Source organism: Engystomops pustulosus, chromosome 4 (assembly GCF_040894005.1).
Source record: "Engystomops pustulosus chromosome 4, aEngPut4.maternal, whole genome shotgun sequence".
NCBI lineage: Eukaryota > Metazoa > Chordata > Amphibia > Anura > Leptodactylidae > Engystomops > Engystomops pustulosus.
In genome coordinates, this window is record NC_092414.1 from 144921334 (window position 1) to 144942271 (window position 20938).

The window sequence follows — 20938 nt, forward strand, 5'->3', positions numbered from 1 at the left end:
AGTATGAAAAACCACTTAGAAGTTTGTTAACCCTTTAGGTGTTTTATAGGGTTAACACAAAATGGAGGTGCATTTACAATGGATTAAAAGAAAAAAGGCTCCACAAAGTTTGATACCCAATTCCTCCCGAGTACACCGATACCCCATATGTGGTGGTAACCTGCTGTTTGGGCGCACGGTCGGGCATAGAAAGGAAGGAGGCGTCATACAGATCAGATTTGCTATGTCACATCGTACAGGCTATAATTTTTCTTTTTTTTTAATGTGGACCTATAGGGGCTTATTTCTTTTGCCACATGAGATACACTTTGCTGGTAGGTAATTTTGGGGCATCTATAGCTAATTGGTGAGATTTTATCAACTGTTGGTGGAGGAAATGAAAATCAATTTTTTAGGAAAATTTTTATGTTTTTTTTGGTCATTAACCATACCATAAAAATAGTATATTTTTTTATTCTATGGGTCCCTACGATTACGAAAAGACCTCATTTATAGATTTCTACCCCCCATTTTTTTTGGAATAAAAATTTGGCAAAAATGTTGTTAATTTTAGCATCACCGTCTTTCATATGCATAACTTTTATTTTTCGCTTCACAAATCTGTTTAAGGACTTCTCGATCATAGTATATAAGGCTGGAAGGAGACGCAAGTCCATCAAGTCCAACCTTTAAGAATTAAATAAATGTTTTATCCCCGTAACCCGTGATATTTTTTCTCTCCAGAAAGGTATCCAGGCCTCTCTTGAACATGTACATAGAGTCCGCCATTACAACCTCCTGCGGCAGAGAGTTCCACAGTCTCACTGCTTGTACAGTAAAGAACCTTTGTCTATGTTGATGGTAAAATCGCCTCTCCTCTAAGCGTAGAGGATGCCCCCTTGTCCTGGTCACAGGCCGAGGTATAAAAAGATCTTTGGAGAGATCCTTGTACTGTCCGTTCAGGTATTTGTACATTGTAATGAGGTCTCCCCTCAGTCGTCTTTTTTCTAAACTGAATAATCCCAAATTTTTTAATCTGTCATTGTATTCTAGTTCCCCCATTCCCCTAATAATCCTGGTTGCTCTCCTCTGCACCCGTTCCAGCTCTACTATATCCTTTTTATACACTGGTGCCCAAAACTGTACACAATATTCCATGTGTGGTCTGACCAGGGATTTGTATAAGGGCAAAACTATGTCTTTATCATGAGAATCTATTCCTCTCTTGATACATCCCATTATTTTATTTGCTTTAGCAGCAGCCGCCTGGCTCTGGGCACTAAAATTAAGTTTACCATCCACCAATACCCCCAAGTCCTTTTCAGCTTCAGTTTTACTAAGTAATTGACCGTATAGAACATAATTATACTTTTTGTTTCCATGGCCCAAGTGCATAACTTTACATTTATCTACATTAAACCTCATAAACCATTTCTCTGCCCATCCCTCAAGCTTCCACAAATCCCTCTGTAATGCTAAACTATCGACCTCAGTATTTATTACTTTACACAGCTTAGTATCATCTGCAAATATTGAAACTTGACTGTGTAAACCCACTACAAGGTCATTAATAAAAATAATAAAAAGTGGCCCCAATACTGACCCCTGTGGCACTCCACTGGTAACATCAACCCAATCTGAGAATGTGCCATTAATGACCACCCTCTGTTTTCTATCACTAAGCCAATTACTTACCCAAATACACAGATATTCTCCTATTCCCAGCAGTCTCATTTTATATACCAACCTTTTATGTGGCACGGTGTCAAATGCCTTTGAAAAGTCCAGATATACAACATCCACAGCGTTCCCCAGATCCAGTCTTGAACTTACCTCCTCGTAGAAACCAATCAGATTAGTCTGACAGGACCGATCTCTCATAAACCCATGCTGACGCTGGGTTATAAGGTTATGTACAGTGAGATACTCCAGGATAGCATCTCTAATAAACCCCTCAAATATTTTCCCCACCACAGCAGTTAGACTCACGGGTCTGTAGTTTCCAGGATCGCTATTTGATCCTTTTTTGTATATTGGTACCACATTTGCTATGCGCCAGTCCTGTGGAACATAACCAGTCCTCAGTGAATCTTCAAATATTAAAAATAACGGTTTGTCTATCACCGTACATAATTCATGCAGAACCCGGGGGTGTATGCCATCTGGCCCAGGTGATTTATCTATCTTAGTGGTTGCGAGACTTATTTTTTGCAAGAAGGATTGTTCTTTTTAGTGGTCTTATTTTAGAGTGCATTACATTTTTTAAATCACTTTAGAGCATTTTTTTGGGGTATTAATTGAAAATTATCTTTTTTTGGAGCTTTTTTTTTTTACGGGGTTCACTTTGCATAATAAAACAATTAGAACCACAAAGTGAACCCCATAAAACAAAAAAAAAAAAAAAAAAAAAAAGATCATTTTCAATTAATACCCTATAAAAAAATGCTCTAAAAAGTGATTTAAAAAAAAAATTTTTATGCACCACTAAAAAGAACAATCCTAGCAAAAAATAAGCCCTTCAACAGGATTGTGAGGCGGAAAATAAAAAAGTTATGCATATGAAACATGGTATCCCTGCGTCTAACAGTCTGCATAATAAAACAGAATCATTATTAGAACCGCAGATTTTTACGGACGCAGGGATACCAAACATGGTGTTTTGTACTGAATAAAAACTAATTTGGAGAAAATCTTGTTCATTTTTGCATCACCATCTTTTCATATGCATAACTTATATTTTTGGGCTGACAAATCTGGTTAAGGGCTTATTTTTTGCAAGAAGAGTTGTTCTTTTGAGTGGGCTTATTTTAGAGTGCATAACATTTTTTAAATCACTTTAGAGCATTTTTTAAAGGATATTAAAAATGATCTTTTTTCGGATCTTTTTTTGCGTTTTCCCCTCCGGCCTTTACCGTGCGGGTCCAGTAACGATTCTGTATTATACAGATTGTTACGGACACGGCAATACCAAATATGTGGGTTTGTGTTTTTTATACTTTAAGTGTTTTTATGGGAAAGTGACATTTTAGGGGTTATATTTTAATGTATTTATTTTTTATTCATTCTAATGTGTAGTGTTCAGTGGTTTTCACTTTTTTTTTTACTTATACATACTTGAACCAGTGATGCTCTGATCGCTGGTTCAAGTTCAATACACTGCTCTACAATACTATTCTATTGTAGAGCAGTGTAATCTGTCTGGCATGCTCAGACACTTTGCAGTCAGACCTGGAAGGAGGTCTGACTGCCAGGGAGATCGGGCAGCTCCGGGGCACTTGGCAGTCCTCGGAGCTGCCCAGAAGTGGATCGGATCCCCCGGTAAGCAGTGCGGGGGATCCGATCCATAGCGCAAACACCCTTACACGCCGCGGTCATGCTCAAAACCCATTTTCACTTAAGTCTTTTTGGACATGCCTCTTCATGATAAATCTGAGAAGTGTCATCTAGAATCAGTTAACTTTATTGCCGCAGAGACTATTCATTACATTTAAGCTTTTTAATAATGACAGCAATTCATTTGCCAACATTTTTTGGATACATTGAGGAAAAGGAGGCGGAAGACAGTAAAGGAAGAGGGCATCTGGTTTGAGCAGGCTCCTAATGAGAGATCAAACAAGCCTTATATTATGGTCACAGTTTTTAATCAAAGAATGACCCCTTCTACATACCTGGCCACAGGAATTACTGGGTTCCACAAATATGCAAGGCTTAGGCTCAATAGCTTAATTTAGACAAGGCAACCATAGAAGCAAGTACCAAAGGCAGCCAACGTCTAAATTTTGCATTTGGCACCAACCCAACACATCCCAAGCCCCACCTTTTATGGTGGCCAGTCTGTCAGCAACCAGCGGTTGGACACTGGAGTGAGCGGGGGTGGGAGGGTTATGAGTGAATGTGTGGAATCTACTCCTGCAGAAGGACAGATAAGTTTAAAAAGGGACCCCTTTTATTGCTTTCACTTTGTTTTCTGTGCCTGGGGAGGTGGGGAATACCCCCAGTCAGTACAGTGAAAATCTGTATGCATGTGTCCACCTCTTTAAAATTAAAGTACGGTATCTTGTGTTCAAATGGTGCATTTGCTATGAGTTTAGAAACTTAATTGGAAAGAAAAAAAAAAAAATCAAGAGAATGTTTTTTTTTTTTAAAGTAGGAACAGTTGTATTGTTAAACATTTTAAAAGGAAAACAAACGCATGCTGGAAGATGGCAATGGAGTTTCCTGTAGAATAATCACAAGCAGACCTAGAAAAACCAAGGGGGCCCTGGATAACTACAGAATTTCATAAGCTACTCATTAGTAAACAAAGAATATAAATGAACTTTAGTGATTGTTCAACACGCAAGCTCAATTACTGCCTTAAGGCAGTAAGCATGTTATCAAAGTGCTATAGTGTAAATACATTACAGAGGAAGCAATTGTGAAACATGGTGGGGAGTTGCTCTTTTTTGTAAGGAGGAACAACATTTGTAGAACTGGACTAACCCTGTAAAAGATCAAAGACAATATTTATATAAACTGGTTATCTCACCTGCAGCTTGTCTATGTAGACGTGCTTCTCTTTCAATGCTGAATGGATCATCTGCCGAGTCTAGCAAATCCCATGATGGCCACACAGAAGCTCCGGGCCACCTTTTTGACATTCCTATGGGTGAAGCAGTGGCTGCTGCAAGAGCAGCATGATCTGGATCAAGCCTTGAGCCAATGCCAAGCTTTAGAGGGTCACGGGAAACTCCACTTCCCAATGGAAGGAATGGTAGGGGTGGTGAAATACGAAGACTAGACTGGAGGAGAAAGTGGAACGCCATAACAAAGTTTTAACCAACAGTACAGGTATCACTGCTGAAAAAGTATTTCTACAAACTGTGCATACAACTAGGTGAAACCAAAAACTAATCACAACAATTTGGAAAAATGTTAACTTACAATCAAATCTGAAAGGTGGTCGGAACCAGAGCTAAATCCACTAGTATCTGAATCAGAGGGGCTGCTAGAGCGAGAGTCTAAAATAGAGCGGCTGTCTAGTCGAGAGTTGCGCAGCAAAGGAGAAGAATACTTTTCAACCAAGTCTGAGCCAATTGGGTCCAAGGGCAGGAAGCCAAGAGGTGGAGGTTTTCCAAGAGGGTTGTTGAGAAGGTTGAAGACTGGGGAAGGGAAAAAAAAAAAAAAAAAAAAATTATTTACACACAAGAATTGATATTCTAGAAACATCTTGACCTAAAAGTATTGATAGCATGGCAACTTAAGGGAACAGATAGTCAGGATCACACTTTCACAATAACAGGTCCCTATAGCATTTTTAAAAGCAAATCCCAATTTGCTTTTATAATCAACATAACTGCTTCCACTAACTTTAAAAGTATACCTGGCTCCCGGATTGGAGTCAATCTACTCTGCTCGATCTTCTTTCCCTGTTAGCTGACCCATGCATCAAGCTAATCTGTCAGCTCACATCTGCACAAGGGAGAGAAAGCTAGGAGGTGCCCAATAGGAGATTAAATGCAACAGATTCAAGATGGACAAAGCCTTGTTTACTGTAAGTGAACCCTTGGCATGCCTAGAAAGCCAAAGCTCCCATTAACCTTGTAAATTTGGAAAACCATGGTCTAAAACCCAAGGCCCAAACTCAAATACAATCTACAACTGCATTTAGAAAGCCTTCAGCACTACATGACTGGATATCATATATAAACACTAATCTCTGCAATATCCATTTTTGGACTTGGCATTGTAAGACCAAGGGTTGCATTTTGCTGAATCATTGCCTTAACTGCATTAGTATACAGGAAGATTCAATACTAGCCAGTCTTACAAGAAAACACTTTCTGCATCAATAGTACTTGCACAACAGTGGTGTGGGAAGAGATTGTCCCAATACCAAAAGTAAATTTATCCAAATTTATGGTTAAAGCACTATTTAAAGTTGCAGTTTAAATTTAGGAACTGCTCATTTGTGCCAATGATGCCTGTACCCATGCCCCTCTATCAACTCCAATGAACAGATATACAAGTTGCAGGAGTCCAGAATCATAATTTCTGAACAGCAGGAGTTGGCGGCCCATTATAGCAAATTAATGTTTATGATAAAAGTATAGAAAAATTGCATAATTTATGCATCAATTCCTCAGTCTTAGATCTCCGCTTGCTGTCATTCTATAGTAAGCTTTTATGTTCAATCTGACCTTGGTCACACAGGTGCACGGCTCGTAAGCCAACACAACTGATACCAATGAACCTGTGTGATCGTGGTCAGATTTCTATGCCCTGGAAATAAACAAGCTTTCTATCTCAGGACAGCAAGCAAAACTGTCTAGAAAACTGGAATTGATACAGAAAATATATCGGAAAATTATATAAGCTACCATAAACACTATTTGTCAAAATAAGAATACCCATTTAAATCTCATGTATATTAACCCCTTCCCGATTCCACATTCAAAAAAACCAGCTTATTTTTCCATGTTCAAATAGCTGTACGAGGGCTTATTTTTTGTGTAGCAAATTGCACTTCAGTGACTAAATGGTTCCTGACCACCCGCTGTGTATTCACGGCGCTTGTTGGGTCCCGAAGCATGGAGAGGGCTCACGGGCAGAGACCTCCATGGCCAGTAAGCCTTTGCTGCATATTGCAGCAGAGACTTACTGGTAACACCTGTGATCGGTGCTAGCACCACCATCTTGTCGAGGATAGTTGCTCCGTGACATCCAAAGTCGAAAATACTACTGCCATTTTGAAAAAAAAAAAAAAAGATCAAAAAGGTCTTCTACTTCTAAAAATTAACTAATTGAAAACTTCATTGGATGGAGCTGTGGATGGTGTCATTTTTTTGCAACTTTTGATGAAGTATGAAAAAGCCAGAAGATCGAAAAAAAAAAAGTTTTAATTTTTGTAGATGTATGGAAACAAAACCTATACAAATTTGGTCTCTTCATAATGGTACCGACATGTCATGTGGCGCACAGTGAAAGCCGTAAAATCCAAGCCCACAAGAAAACGGCGCCAATGCGGTTTTTACCATTTTCACTGCATTTGGAATTTCTCCCGCTTCCCAGAGCACAGCATGGAATATTCAATACCATCACTATAACGTGCAATTTGTTAAATTCTGAATGCAATGAAATTGGCGAAAATAAGTGCGTTTGCACCATTTTCTTGTAGGCTTCGTTTTAAACAGTTTAACTGTGCATCCTAAATGATAGGTCTTTATTCTTTGAAACCTATATAAAATTTAGTATCTCTGATCATACCGACACAATGCCTTTTTAAAAATTGGCAGTGCGCCATATTCCTTTATGGAGAGGGGCGGGGGTGAGCAGCAGTGGCAGTGTGAATGTAGCGTTATTTCAATTCAGCAATTAGATTTTTTTTCTAGCTTGCCTGTAATGTACATTGAACAGACTTAAATGGTGCAAATAAATACAAATTTCAAAGGGCATGTACCTGAAAAGGTCAATACTTCAGGGGAAAAGAACCCTTAAGATATTACCATATAAAGACCTTCAACTTTAAAAGGTGTGGTCACACATTGCCGTTAAAGGAAACCTACCAATTCAAATGGTAGGTGTAAGCTGTAAGTACCGAGCACCAGCTCAGGGCGAGCAGGTGCCGGTGCTTACCTTCATTAGTGTTATTAACCGCTGTATCGCGGTTTTAACACTTTTTAAACTTTATAGCAGAAGCTGCTTTGGCGCTGCGCGTCTCCAGCATTTCCTATGTAGGCAGCTTCTGCTATAAAGTTTAAAAAGTGTAAAACCGCGATACAGCGGTTAATAACACTAATGAAAGCAAGCACCGGCACCAGCTCGCCCTGAGCTTTACACCTACCATTTGAATTGGTAGGTTTCCTTTAAAACTGCATCGCAATCAGCTTTCTGGTTGTTTTAGGTGCAGTTTTATTAACAGTTGAAAGACCTGAACTGGCAAATTGGATTTTGAAAGGGAAACCTGTTCCATAAATGTGATCCGCCTCTTAAAACTACACCTAAAACCACCTCAAAGCTAATTGAGGTAGCCCACAAAACAACTCATTTTCTGTAGAGAATTGCTCTGCATGAGAGAGTCAGCAGCTCGTGTGAATTATAAAGTGACTGGAATTACATTTTAAAATGTGGCATTCATGCCTCCACGCCAAAAAGGTTCCTGATCTCCGCTCTAGACAAAAGCCATCCCAAAGCCAACAGCCTTGGACTAAGAGTGAGTGACTCAAGAATACTGCCAGTATTTTGCGACTCTTGATTTATGGACACAAGATAATCAGACATGTATATGGGAGACATGAATTTACCTGGGAATGGTAGGTTACTTGGAGGACTTTGATCTCCTTATGGAGGAGTGTACAATTTGGATTTCTGGAATCTTCAGTTTACACTTCAATCTTGAATACATATTGTATAATCTCACAAGTCTAAGTCTTCTCTCCAAAGCCTATACTCCCTGTGGTGGATTTTTGGGTAGCTATTGTAGCAGGCAGATATTTTCCCATACGCCAACATGGGGGGTTGCCATCAGAAACAATTTTTTCAGTAACACCTAAATCAATATTCATACTATAGACCAAGTTCACAAGAATCTCTGGAAGGAGGGAAGGAGGTTCTGATTACTTTGGTCAATGCCAATACTCATGGCCAGGTGAGGACTGGAGCAGCACTGTTCTTTTGGCTGTCCAGTTAGAGACTGCCCTGATGTCAAAACGCCTTGCAGCTTTTAAAATGTCCCACTTCTGCATCTATCCTTTTCAGGAACCTTACTGAGGTTTCCAGTGGATTCCCACCAGGGCCAGGAAACCATTGTGGCTGGTAAGGGAGAAGTCCGTTTTTATGACCAGGCTTTCAGTCCCTGGAGGGAGAACGCCTAATTTCATCATGATCATGCATTGACTGCAAAGTGTTCATGAACTATACAGAAGAATAAACCAACAACCCATCTTTTTTTTTTTTTAAACTGCAGAATCGAGTAGTTGCCAGTACAAGAGAACAAAAGCATTCAACTTTCAAACAATGTAATGGCTTTTCTAATTTATTTTGAAAAAAAAAAAAAAAAAAAAAAAAAAAAAAAAGACTGACTCCAATACCAGGGAACATTAACATTTAATCACATGCTGTAACCCAGTGCTTGATTTGTGAGGTTTTTTTTTTTCAAAAATGAAAAAGCAGAAACGTGTATCAAGTAAAATTTCTCTTCTTCAGTTGGTACTAAGCCAAGTCTCATGGTATAAAAGAATTGATAAAGAAAGGAAAAAAAAAAAAAAAAAAAAAAAAAAAAAAAAAGTGCCTCACCAGACTGAGCAGCTGATGGTGTGCTGGACTGTCCAGAAATATCCGAGTCCTGGGTGCTCCACGGCCTGTCCCAACCAGTGAGGCTAAGGGATTGCAGACCAAGGCACAAGTCATTTGTATCAGGAAGGCCACGAGTAGACTGATCGTGTGATGTAGGGAAGAGCATCCTGCTTGCTGCAGCTCCCTCCGGATCTGTAAAATCTGCTCAGGAAAACAAGGACCAAAGTAGTGTTAAATACAAATGAAGCTCCACCTGCAGCAGGTAGTAACCACTGCTAATCCATTGCATGGTCACACCCTTTGCTTGTTGTGTTCAGATTTTAATGCAGTGGAGAGATGCAGAATCACAAAACAATTATATTTATGAAGACTCGTGCGCACAAATGCAGGCACTTTGCTTTGAGTGGCCCTGCCTTCATCCCTCACAGCCCTTCCAGAATCCCTCCCACAGATTTTTGGACAGACGCCAAGCCTGAATCAGCAAAAATGCAAGGCTTCATCATTGTGCTAGCATAATCTGTTTGCCTGGTATATAGACAGGAGATTGCTCCAAGTTCCCGTTTATCAGGAAGCCATAGGGAAAACCCAAATGAATTATGATGTATACTAGAATATTTAACATGCAAGTGACTAAAGGATTAATTAGGACATGCAACTAAACAGCCTGTACACATTAAGCTATGAGAAAGTACAACTGCTGCTGATTAGACAGGGCATTCATGAGAACGGCCTGGCTACCATATACACTACACTGCATTGTTTGGATCCTTTAGTTTTCTCCCTGTGGCTACCAACACTTAGTGTATATAGCGTTTACCACTGGGTATAGATGCATCACTATTAGATAAATAGTGTGCCCCTCTAGAGCTATAAAGGGAGGATGGCATTTAATAAAGGGGGCACAGTATGACTTAAGGGGGACTGCATGTAATAATTCATTAAGGGGCACTGTAAAGATTTCAATTAGAGGGCTCTGTACATATGTATAGTCATTGGGTATACTGTGGGATACAGAACCGGGAATTGGTCCTGGTGCTGCATTTCTGTATGAAGCTTGGTCCTATTACAGCACTTATGTATTGAACTCCATACTGGCACTATATGTGCCAAGCTTTGTTCTGGCGAAGTATACATTTAAATTGCTATAATTCAAGACAGGCACAATACATTTTAATTAAATGGGACACTTAAATGTTAAAATTAATTTGGGGGAGTAACTTAGTTGGATAGGGCTGCATACGCTATAATCCAAATGCATATCATATAGATACATATTTATGCCAAAATCCAGGGTGCTTTGTATACATTAATAACCTCTGGGGAGGGAGGGGGGGGGGGGGGGGGTGTCATTTTTTGAGATTCACCGTATACAACAAATTGCTTGCCCTGAGTGTAGGTAGAATGCCAATGTCTTTGCACAGATTGCATTTTAAAAGGAAATTACAATGAGGAAGTAGATCAGATGGTAGATTCTACCTGCCTGTGCCCTAATCTGCAATTTAAAAATCCTGGAACCCAACTTGTTAAAACTGGAGTTAATTTTACATATAAACTAAAATAAAGAGGCTTCTGGGGTGTGTACTATCCTTTGCTCCCAGTGTGCAGGCAGGCTAGCATACACACCATAGTAGCCTCTGCAGTTAAAACTATCTTTGTTAAATGTACTGTATATACTGGCGTATAAGACTACTTTTTAACCCCTTAAAATAATGGCTACAGTGGGGGGTCGTCTTATACGCCGGATATACGGGGGCCGCACTGTGTGAGGTGTTTTTTTTCCCCGTCAGCGCGCAGAGAGCCGCTTCCTGGGACCGCCACGCATGCGCGGCAGTCCGCCTCTCACAGTCATTAGAAGAGGCTTAGTACGCGCTGACGGGGCAGTGCGCTGTATGCTAATGCAGCCGCCCTGTCACAGCGGTCGGCGTCACAGAGCTGGGGGGTCACAGGCGGCACTTACAGAAGCATGTCGGATCTTCATTAATATCGCAGCTCACAGTTATGATCACCAGGCACTTGCTCTCTTGTTTGTTTTGCAAAGTTTTAAGCAGACTTTTTTTCATTTGGGAGAGGGGTAGTCTTATACAGTGAGTATATACCAAATTCTATATTTTTAGGGCAGAAGTTGGGGGTCGTCTTATACGCCGGCATATACGGTAAATTAACAAGTAAGGATTCAGGATTATTAAATTACAGATTAGGACAGAGGCAGGCAGAATCTACCACCAGATCTACTTATGGTGGTTTCCTGATGGTAGGTTTACTTCAATTACAAGAGCACAAGCCAGATTTTAACATTTTTTCCCCATTTTCATAGTTTGTGTAGCCGCCAGATTACAAAAGGTGTACCTTGAAGATGATCACATTTACCCTTGGCATTGGGGGTAGTGCAGACCCCAGTGAAATCCAGGGAGTTATCCAGCATGGCGTTTATCCTGCGGAAGATGTCAGCATTGCTACACGTAGAGAGAGCTGGGGTTTCAGGGCATCCCCAGCAATCCTTGCTTCTCCCTAGATCATCTTTCTAAGCAAGAAAAACAAAAAGCACACAATTACAGGAAGCCTTTTTATTTGACAGTCAGAAGGAAAAAATAAAATCTGAGTTGGAAAGCCTATCTAGGGAAGGTGTAATCCATTTTATTATGCCTTTAGTCTGTTTTGGTGGAACTTATCAGTATAGCTTTTCAATCTCTTACTACATACTGTGGCTTTAATATTTCTGGCCAATACGATTACAGAGAATTTTCAGAATTGCTGTAAAGCAACAACTCATTCACAATGATGCTCTTTACTTTTGAGCCCACCAACCAGAAGCCATAACGGTCTTTGTTTCCAGAGCTGTATTCAGGCTTATCCATGGGATAAATTGTACTTAAGTATTGCATTGCAATTGATTATATATTCCAGTGCAGTAAACCTCATTACCAAGTAACAGGCCAGGTCGCCTCTGAGGCCATCATCCCTTTAGTGAAAGCATGTGTGGTGATTGAGAGATGGCAGCATGCATGTGCCACCACATGGTTAAAAAGTTAATTGTGCCTGCAGTATAATACAGCAGATATCTCCCCCTGCCCATTCATGATCAACAAATGTAAAATTACGTTAACCAGTGGTGAACCATAGCTTATTGTGTACAGAGCTATGTGAGGGATAGTTTTCTGCAAAACAAATTTTATGTCCCCTTGGCAGTGTTAAATAAGCCATGCAATGTACTAGGAGGCTGAAAAACAAAATGTGGCAAAATTGGTAATGCATTAGTGTAATTTTCTTTTGTGATCCCACTATCCAAGCGAACAGTTGCCATGACAGCTAGCAGCATGTAGGAGGTTCCCATTGCTGTCTTTCAGCATAGTCTTTCCCATGCTGTGAACAATGCAACCATATACAATTTAAAAATAAAGAGAAATGTCTTACACTTTTGTCCCCCATAAAAATTAGAATAATGTGTTATCAGAAGGAGGTACAGTTGTCATAATTATATTAATGAAAGTCATCAAAAGTTACAGGTGTCAGACTTTGCATGAAGAAGGCTTACATCACTAAAGTTTAAAAATTCTTTTCTTCTTGACAAAATACATTTGATATTGCCACAATTGTACTAACCAAGTTTATGCCACACTCCCTGCTCCCGAGGAGTCAGCAGGCAAGTCATAATTATTTTGATCAGGACAAGGCAACTTTTTAGTTTGTTGCCATTTCACAACTTAACCAAAAATACAGCTCCCTTTTCCATTAAAAATCCTGTGTTAAGAAAAAAAAAAAAAAAAAACAAACAAAAAAAAAAAAACACCCATGCAGGTAGAAAAGGGCTACATTTATACATTTATGGAGTAAAAACAACAAACACCAACATTTTGACTATGGCTAAAGTCAGTTTCCTGAAGTTTGTATGATGAAACTTGAACAATTTCCCAATACCTAGTGTTTTATAGATCTCATCGGTGTCACTCTACAGGAAGCTCCATTGATTACTTCCCATGGATAATCTGTGTTAGATTATGTAGAAGAAACACCCTTTTATTTATTTAGAAGCACAAGTTATTAAGGGGACATTATATTGTAAAAGAAAATGGTTTAAGTGGTGTGGGGTGAAGATCTGATGCAAGGAACAGAAGACAAATTCAGTAGCAATAAGTCGTTATTGGTCAGGACTACACAACTTCTGTTCTGTGTGACAAAGTGGTAAACTACTGTATGCCATGAAGGTCAATTCTTACATAAGGTGCCAACTGTGCCCTAAAATTCCTGATGGCACTCCTGTATACAAGGAACGTAGAAATGTCAGTTGAGCATTTCAGTTTGTATTCTAGAGCAACTATACACCGAGTGGCATTTAAGGGGCAGTGCAGAGATCAAGGTAAGCAAAGGCTTCACTGATCATCCATGAAACATCACCAGCTGCAACATTCTAAACTGTACTTGTGACAGATCAGTACTGTAGTCACTCATCCACCTATCAGACATCTCGCCAAGCACAGTCAGGAAGTCAGTTACCTACTGTTCCACTGGACAAGGAGGGCGTGTTACCTACTGTTCCACTGATTGTATAGGGTCTTCATAACATGGTGGAATGACTGAGGTTGTGGTTTGGAGGTAGTATTTGGGCTCTGTATAGTCCCATTGGCAACACTAGTTTGGACACTTATAAAGACACTGTACTTCCCCCAAACCAAATATCACATCTCCTGGGAATTAAAATAAGTTCTGCATTTTAAAACGAGTCCATGAAAACCATGTACTGGGAACTTTTCTGCAAGAATACAAGTAGTTTTGATGCAATTTTGGTTACCTAAACATGTTTGAACCCCATTTCTCTGCTGCAAAAAAAAGATTTTCTTGCCGACCAAATACCATCTACTTTTTGTAATTAAAAAAATCTGAAAAGGTTCTCATATCTCCTACCGTTCAATGCAGCCTTTTTAAACCTACACAGCATATCTTCACAAATTGAACTATTGTGTTTGATAATATTTTACAGGGTTTGACAAGTTACTATAGATGTTTTCCAGAACACAAGCTACAATATATTATAGCAGAATGGCTGCCTGGTATTTGAGCATCTTTGTACTGAGAGGTATTATGCAATATATTTAGGCTATAGTTAAATTACATGACCCAATTTCTTAGGTTTCTCTGTAACGCAATGCCCGAGATTAAGTCTATAAAGTAGATAACCTAACCATTATTGAAGAAATCAACAAAGCAATACCGTGAATAGCACACCCTGCAATTTTGCACATAGTATAATCCAAAGCAGCAGCTTTACTGCAGAGTAAAAGCTCACAAATAAGCGTCATACCATCATTCCACATACTGTTCAGACCGGACATTATCACTGTCAGTGTCTAATCACAAAAGGCTGCTGCAAGGAAGACACATTGTAAATCAGACCTACCTCTCGTCTTACTGAGTCACTATCGCTGCTGCAGATGAATCCTATGCCAGCATGAGGAGCAACTAGTGGCATCAATGCCTGCACAAAGCACCGCCCTCAGAGAAACCTCATGCTTCATCTCCATGACTGGGCAGGGTCTGCCTGCACTTCCAGCTCCAATACAAATTCGCTTCGGTATGTGGACAGATTTACAGACATTTGGTTTCAACTGGATTAGTGGACAGTTTACAAGCGGGCAACACTCACCCAATAGTATATTATCTCATCTACAAGCCATGACTTAATATATACAATAATTGATTCCTTATAAGAATAGGTGCAGTTCATGCAAGCCAATAACCATCCTATTATCAACCGTTATGTAACAGGATAGAAGCCTTTTGATAGTTTGCTTGCACATTTAAAAAGCATATGTAGCACAAGATATCCATATACTAACAGAAGTAAGGCAGCCTCCCCTCCATCTAATAATAAATAATACTCCCCACTTCATCTGCACAGTATACAGCAAATACTGTTGGGAACAGGATGTAAAGATGAAACAACCCGCTTCTTTCCATCCTGCTCAATGACATATGTACAGCAGTGCTCATTGACCTATGGGGTACTGATAGAATATGGGGAACAAAGTATGGCATGCATTCTAGTATGGGGTACATGTGGTCAACCCAGCCTTGGGCTCCATTCACACATCCGTGTGGACAAACATGAGCCACAAGCCAAGTGTAGAGCTCTCTATAGTTTAAGAAGCTGCACACCTCAGACAGTTTTTGCTCAAAGCACCATGCATAATACTCCTCTCTATGGCAGGCGTGTGCTAGTAGTCTATGACCCGGCCCAGTTAAACCCTTACCTACCCTATGTACATCAACAACATCCATGGTTAAAGTAAATCTACAGGATAACCCAGGGACACTTACTCAGATCCAGGCACAGTGACTGGTAATAGTTGTACATTTGTTATCCATGGCATTCCTACTTCTAAAATAAATTTTGAAAATTAGACTGAAGCTCTGGAGGAGTTACAAGAGCCTTTTAGAGCTGCATTTCCACACTGAGCATAACATGCCTCAACAAACCCCCTGCCCGCGTAATCTAACAGCAGCAGGAAGCTCAGAGGGAGAGGAGACATGCTCTGCTCATTGTAACAGCTTGTGAATCTGCAGCACTCTGGAAACACCCCCCCCCCCCCCCAGGCTAATTAGCATCATTTTCAAAGTTTATTTTAGACAGAAGGAGGTCATGGATAACAAAGATTACCACAGTCTATAACCGTCCACCACTATGATCTGACTTTAGACACAAGTTTCTTTTAAGTAGATTTCTTGCACAATAATGGTGCAGTCACACATACGGCTTTGACTCAGTTTAGAAACTGCACCAAAGCGCACAATGGCATGCCACGGGCCAATTGCAAAAGCGATTCTATAGAAACACATGTGATCGAACCGTGGCATGCTGCCGTGTGCTTTGGTTCAGTTTCTAAACTGAGTGAAAACAGTATGTGTGACCACACCCTATTCGCAGTAGGACCAGGTCTCCCTCTGGGTGTCAGAGGCAGCTGGATACCCTAGAGCAGTGATGGCGAACCTTTTAGAGACCGAGTGCCCAAGTTACAACCAAAATCCGCTTTTTTAATCGCAAAGTGCCAAAATGGCAGTAACGTATTGCTACTTGTTCTTCCAATCGTATTGGCCCCCTGAGGCAAGCAATACAGTTGAAAGAAAGAGTATAAATTCAGACTTTTGTTGTAGCTTCTCACCAGGGTCTCTCTGTAGAGAAAGAATGAAGGGTCCAGCAGGGGGACCTCAAAAAGATACTGCAACCCTGTCCATGCCTTCTCACTTTTCCCGCAGTACCAAACAGCCAATGAATTGTTCCTAAAAAATAGCGCTGAGAGCAGCATCTCTAAAGATGCCTGGGACTGCAGAAAGATTTGATGGATTTGTTTCTGTCTGGTGAACTCTGTCCTGGGGTGATAACCTGAGTGCCCACAGAAATGGCTCTGAGTCTTGTCTGGCAAACTGTTGGTATGAAGGTAAAAGGGCTCTAAGTGCCACCTCTGGCACCTGTGCCATAGGTTGGCCACCACTGCCCTAGAGAGAAGGCAGAAGCAGTAACATCTCCACTCCTTACTGCCTAGTGCTGAGGTAGTGGCAGCACATAAGTTAATTTAAGTCTTAATGTGTGTGTAAAAAAATTAAAAAAATCCTCACTACACTAAAAAAATGTTTTGAAAAAGGAATATATACTATACATTAAAAATGTGTATTTTTGCTGTCTTTAGCGACTTCCACCCTTCCAAAAATACAAAATGTCCTTTATCACATTTATAGTATTTAACATAATAAAATGTAGTTAATGCCCTTAAATAAGGGTAAAAATATCCATCATTTTAAGGCCTAGTCAACATGGGGGTTATACAATTTCTCAATAGCACTTTTCTACAGAAGATCCACATTCTCAACTGTGGAAATGGAAGATACCCAGCGGCCTCCCATTGAGATTAAGGTGTAATGATACATCCGTGTGAGCATTGTCAGTTAACCCAGTCACTATTTGCGATGATTCTGACACTTGTAGCAAAGCCACTAACGGCAGATGTTACAATTCAGGACAGCGCCCCCTGCAGGAGCCCCTCCATAGGGCAGGCTGTATGCGCGCAGCTTTTACTACAAGAACCCTTCTACACTTGCGCGACACCAGAGAGCAGAAGCCGCGGTCCCCGTCTGCCCCTTCCCGCCAGCTCCAGACATGGGCGTGGCCCGTGGAACCCTGGAGCAGACAGAGCGGCCGCATCTCACTACAGTGACGAGCACCTGCAGCACCCCCCCCCCCTTGTCCTGTACAGGTGACACCCGCGTCCTGCGGCCACTTGCACACGTGTCAGAGGATGCACAGCACTGCTACCATCACTGCAGCCACTGACCTGCAAAAACAGCCCTCCCTACTCCAAGCAAGAGCGACTACAAGGATTCAAAATCACCAACCCTCCATTATAGCCTATGCAACGGTACACACCCAGCAGAGACCACCGTGCACAGCCCCTTACCAGTGGAAAAGCCATTGCACTGCTACAGGCTCCCCGAGGGCGGAGAGCAACTTGCGTCAAACTTTTTTTTTTTTTGTCTAAAAGCCAGTACCGCCGGAGCTCGTTATTGCACTCTATACGTTTTCGTTTTGCACCGAATTGCGCTCGGTAGCAGGTGACTTATATGCCCCGCCAAGTGCTGGATATCACTTCCACCTGCGCTGCCCCGCTGCACGCTGCCGGCCTGCGCAACTGCGGCCGCTGCTACATTCATGGAGGAGGGGCCTGAGGAGCTGAGGGCGTGGCGGAGGGGGACTGTGAGCAACAACAACTTGTATCCCACGGGGATGTACTATAGTAGTGAGAGCAGAGACCTAGAACCGGGGCACCAGCTCATCATGGCCTGTGCTCATTGTGTGGAGCCTGGTACAATGAAGAAATGTATATATATATATATATATATACATATATATATTACACCAAAAGCACAATGAGGCTGCACTGATCTTTTGCTAAACACGATCAAAACAGAATGTTAGCTCAACATGTGATCACGGGTGAAGCCCTGGATTGTGCCTCAAAACGCAATGTGTGAACGCGGCCTACACCCCATCTTTTTGTTTAATGAATGGTTTTCTCTAAAAATATTGGCTGCGGTCCTTAGGCTGTGTTCACACATGGAGTTTCCATTGTGGTTTGAATGCAGTACAACACCTGTTGCTGTTAACATTTGCATTTACAAAACAATGTAACCACAAATGTTAATTTTTGCGTTGTGTAAATGCAATGTTAACAGGAATGTTAACATGATGTAAATGAATTGTGTTAACATTCTGTTTTGTAAATGGAGATATTAACATAATGTACGGTAATTAGGATATCTCTTCTCAGCTGTGTTTCAAAATGCAACATTAACACAGGTTGTGAATGCAGCCTGTCAGGAGTCAGGCCATTGGGAGATGCAGGACTGGGAGATACAGTTATACAGTAAGGTCCCATTCACACCACCATAATAGTGACTAGCATGGGTGCACAATTTGCGGTCAGATAACAGCCACAATAGGGGACACATTTTTCAGGGCTGGTACGTCTGTAATCTGGCACACAGACACTGAAATAGGTGCAGTTCCAGGTGCTCTGCCAGGAATTGTGCCTAATTCCCCCATAATTCCATCTCCACGCCAAGAGGGTGTGAGGAGGATGTGCTTGGCGAATTAGTGCGCTGGCTCATGGTGTTCCTGCCCCTTGCCTGTGCATTGTAAGTAGCCTGCACCCGTTCAGGCGTAGGCTGTGGTGAGATTCTACACCAGGTCTGATAGACCCAGCAGTGGTGCCATCATACGCTGGCGCTAAGTGTGCTAGCGTAGGATTGTGCCTCCTAGAAGTCTATGGCACCCTGTCAAGTGTCTCACCGCACCATGACCGAGCCGGTCGGAGAGGGAAGGGGTGAGGAGAGCTTACTCCACTTCCCTTCTCCAACCTGTGTGCCGGATTCCAGTCTGGATGAGCACATGGCCATGTGAATAAGGCCTTATCATATATATATATATATATATATATATATATATATATATATATATATATATATAGAAAGAAAAACAGCAACACAGTCCTTTTAACGAAAAATTGTAATGGGTGCTGTCCTCTACTCTCAAAAGCCAGAGTCCAATAAATATCCAAAAAGATGAAAAACAGCAGCACTCCAATTTAGTGAAAAAACCTGGAGGTTGAATAAACAGTCCGTCAAAAAACGCATGAGTTAAAAAACGTTTCCGTTTTTTAAAAACGCATGCGTTTTTAACACATGTGCTTTTGCACAGACTGCCTAAAAACGGAACAAAAACGGGTTCAAAACGCCATGTGTGGCATCACCCTTATGGTGGTGGCACACCTGCCGTCTTGGCTGAGTTTGCAAACGCATATGCAGACCAAGCCACACCCACTCGGGTGGGCCGCGGCCCGATCGCATCAGCGTTTCTATTTTTTGGACATTTGGGCGTTTCTATGGTAACGCCTGCGACCGGGAACAAACCACCAGTGTTTTGCGTTAATGTAAAACACTGACGTCTCATTCCTGATCGCAGGCGTTTCCATAGAAACGCCAATGCTATCGGGCCGCAGCCCGCCCCAGTGGGTGCGGCTTGGTCTGCCTTTGCGTTTGCAAACGCAGCCCGAATGGCACGTGTGGCACCACCCTGAGGGTGATGCCACACATGGCATTTTGAACCCGTTTTTTGACCGTTTTTAAGCAGTCCGTCCAAAAACACATGTTTTTTTGAAAAACATACATTTTTTGAAAATGCATCCGTTTAATTAAGGTAATTGGTAAAACCTGTGAAAAACGCATGCATTTTTTTAACAGAACGCTTAAAAACAGACCAAAAACGGGTTCAAAACGCCATGTGTTGCATCACCCTAAGGCCCCTTCTCCACTGGCGTTTTTCACGCGCGAGTTCTGCGCGTGCATTTGACGCTCAGAACTCGCATTGCACTCTGTCCCATTGTATTCAATGGGTCTTTCTCCATTAGCGTGGTTTTTAACGCGCGTGCTTGCGTTCGTTTGCACGCGCGTCAAAATCGCAGCATGCTCTATTTTTGCGGGTCACGCGCGTTTTTCACGCCCCATTCAAGTCTATGGAGATGCATCAAGAACGCATTGCACTCGCAATCATTGCAAGTGCAATGCGAGTGCAATGCGTTTTAAACGTAAGGGTTGCTAGGTGACCAGAATAACATTATTTCCCCTGCTCGCGATCGAGCATTTAATTAAAAAAACACAATGAAGAACAGTGAAGAATAGAATAAAATCATTGTACACAGTGAACACAGTGACCACAGGATCATTTAAGATAAAAACACAATGCAGAACACAGTGCAGAATAGATTACAGATGTTCGGCACATCTGCTTACTTGTCGGGAGATACGCGCGGAACGGTGCGAACAAAATAGCATGTGAAGAACAATATATATGTGTGAAGAATACATTGCAGATGTATGGAAACATCTGCAATGTGTTCTTTACACACATATATATTGTTCTTCACATGCTATTTTGTTCGCGCCGTTCCGCGCGTATCTCCCGACAAGTAAGCAGATGTGCCGAACATCTGTAATCTATTCTGCACTGTGTTCTGCATTGTGTTTTTATCTTAAATGATCCTGTGGTCACTGTGTTCACTGTGTACAATGATTTTATTCTATTCTTCACTGTTCTTCACATCTGCTAAATTGTCGGGAGATAATATACGCGCGGAACAGTGAA

The 20938-nt window shown here is 41.3% G+C and overlaps 1 protein-coding gene across 5 annotated transcripts in view; it reads right to left on the reverse strand.

Annotated features, from left to right (window-relative positions):
* The window catches only part of CPEB1 (cytoplasmic polyadenylation element binding protein 1), a 29690-nt gene extending 11809 nt beyond the window's left edge, over positions 1-17881 (reverse strand). For 2 of the 5 annotated variants that reach the window (XM_072147947.1, XM_072147946.1), the window contains exons 1-5: positions 14645-14795; positions 11599-11773; positions 9253-9453; positions 4903-5120; positions 4508-4760 (exon numbers count right to left, since the gene is read on the reverse strand). In XM_072147947.1, the coding sequence (XP_072004048.1) occupies positions 4508-4760; positions 4903-5120; positions 9253-9453; positions 11599-11773; positions 14645-14716 (919 nt within the window). In that variant the 5' untranslated portion in view covers positions 14717-14795. Of the gene's footprint in view, positions 1-4507; positions 4761-4902; positions 5121-9252; positions 9454-11598; positions 11774-14644; positions 14796-17696 lie in introns of those variants that run through there. The other 3 variants (XM_072147950.1, XM_072147949.1, XM_072147948.1) reach the window with 3 other exon arrangements.
* Between the last annotated feature and the right edge of the window lie 3057 nt (positions 17882-20938).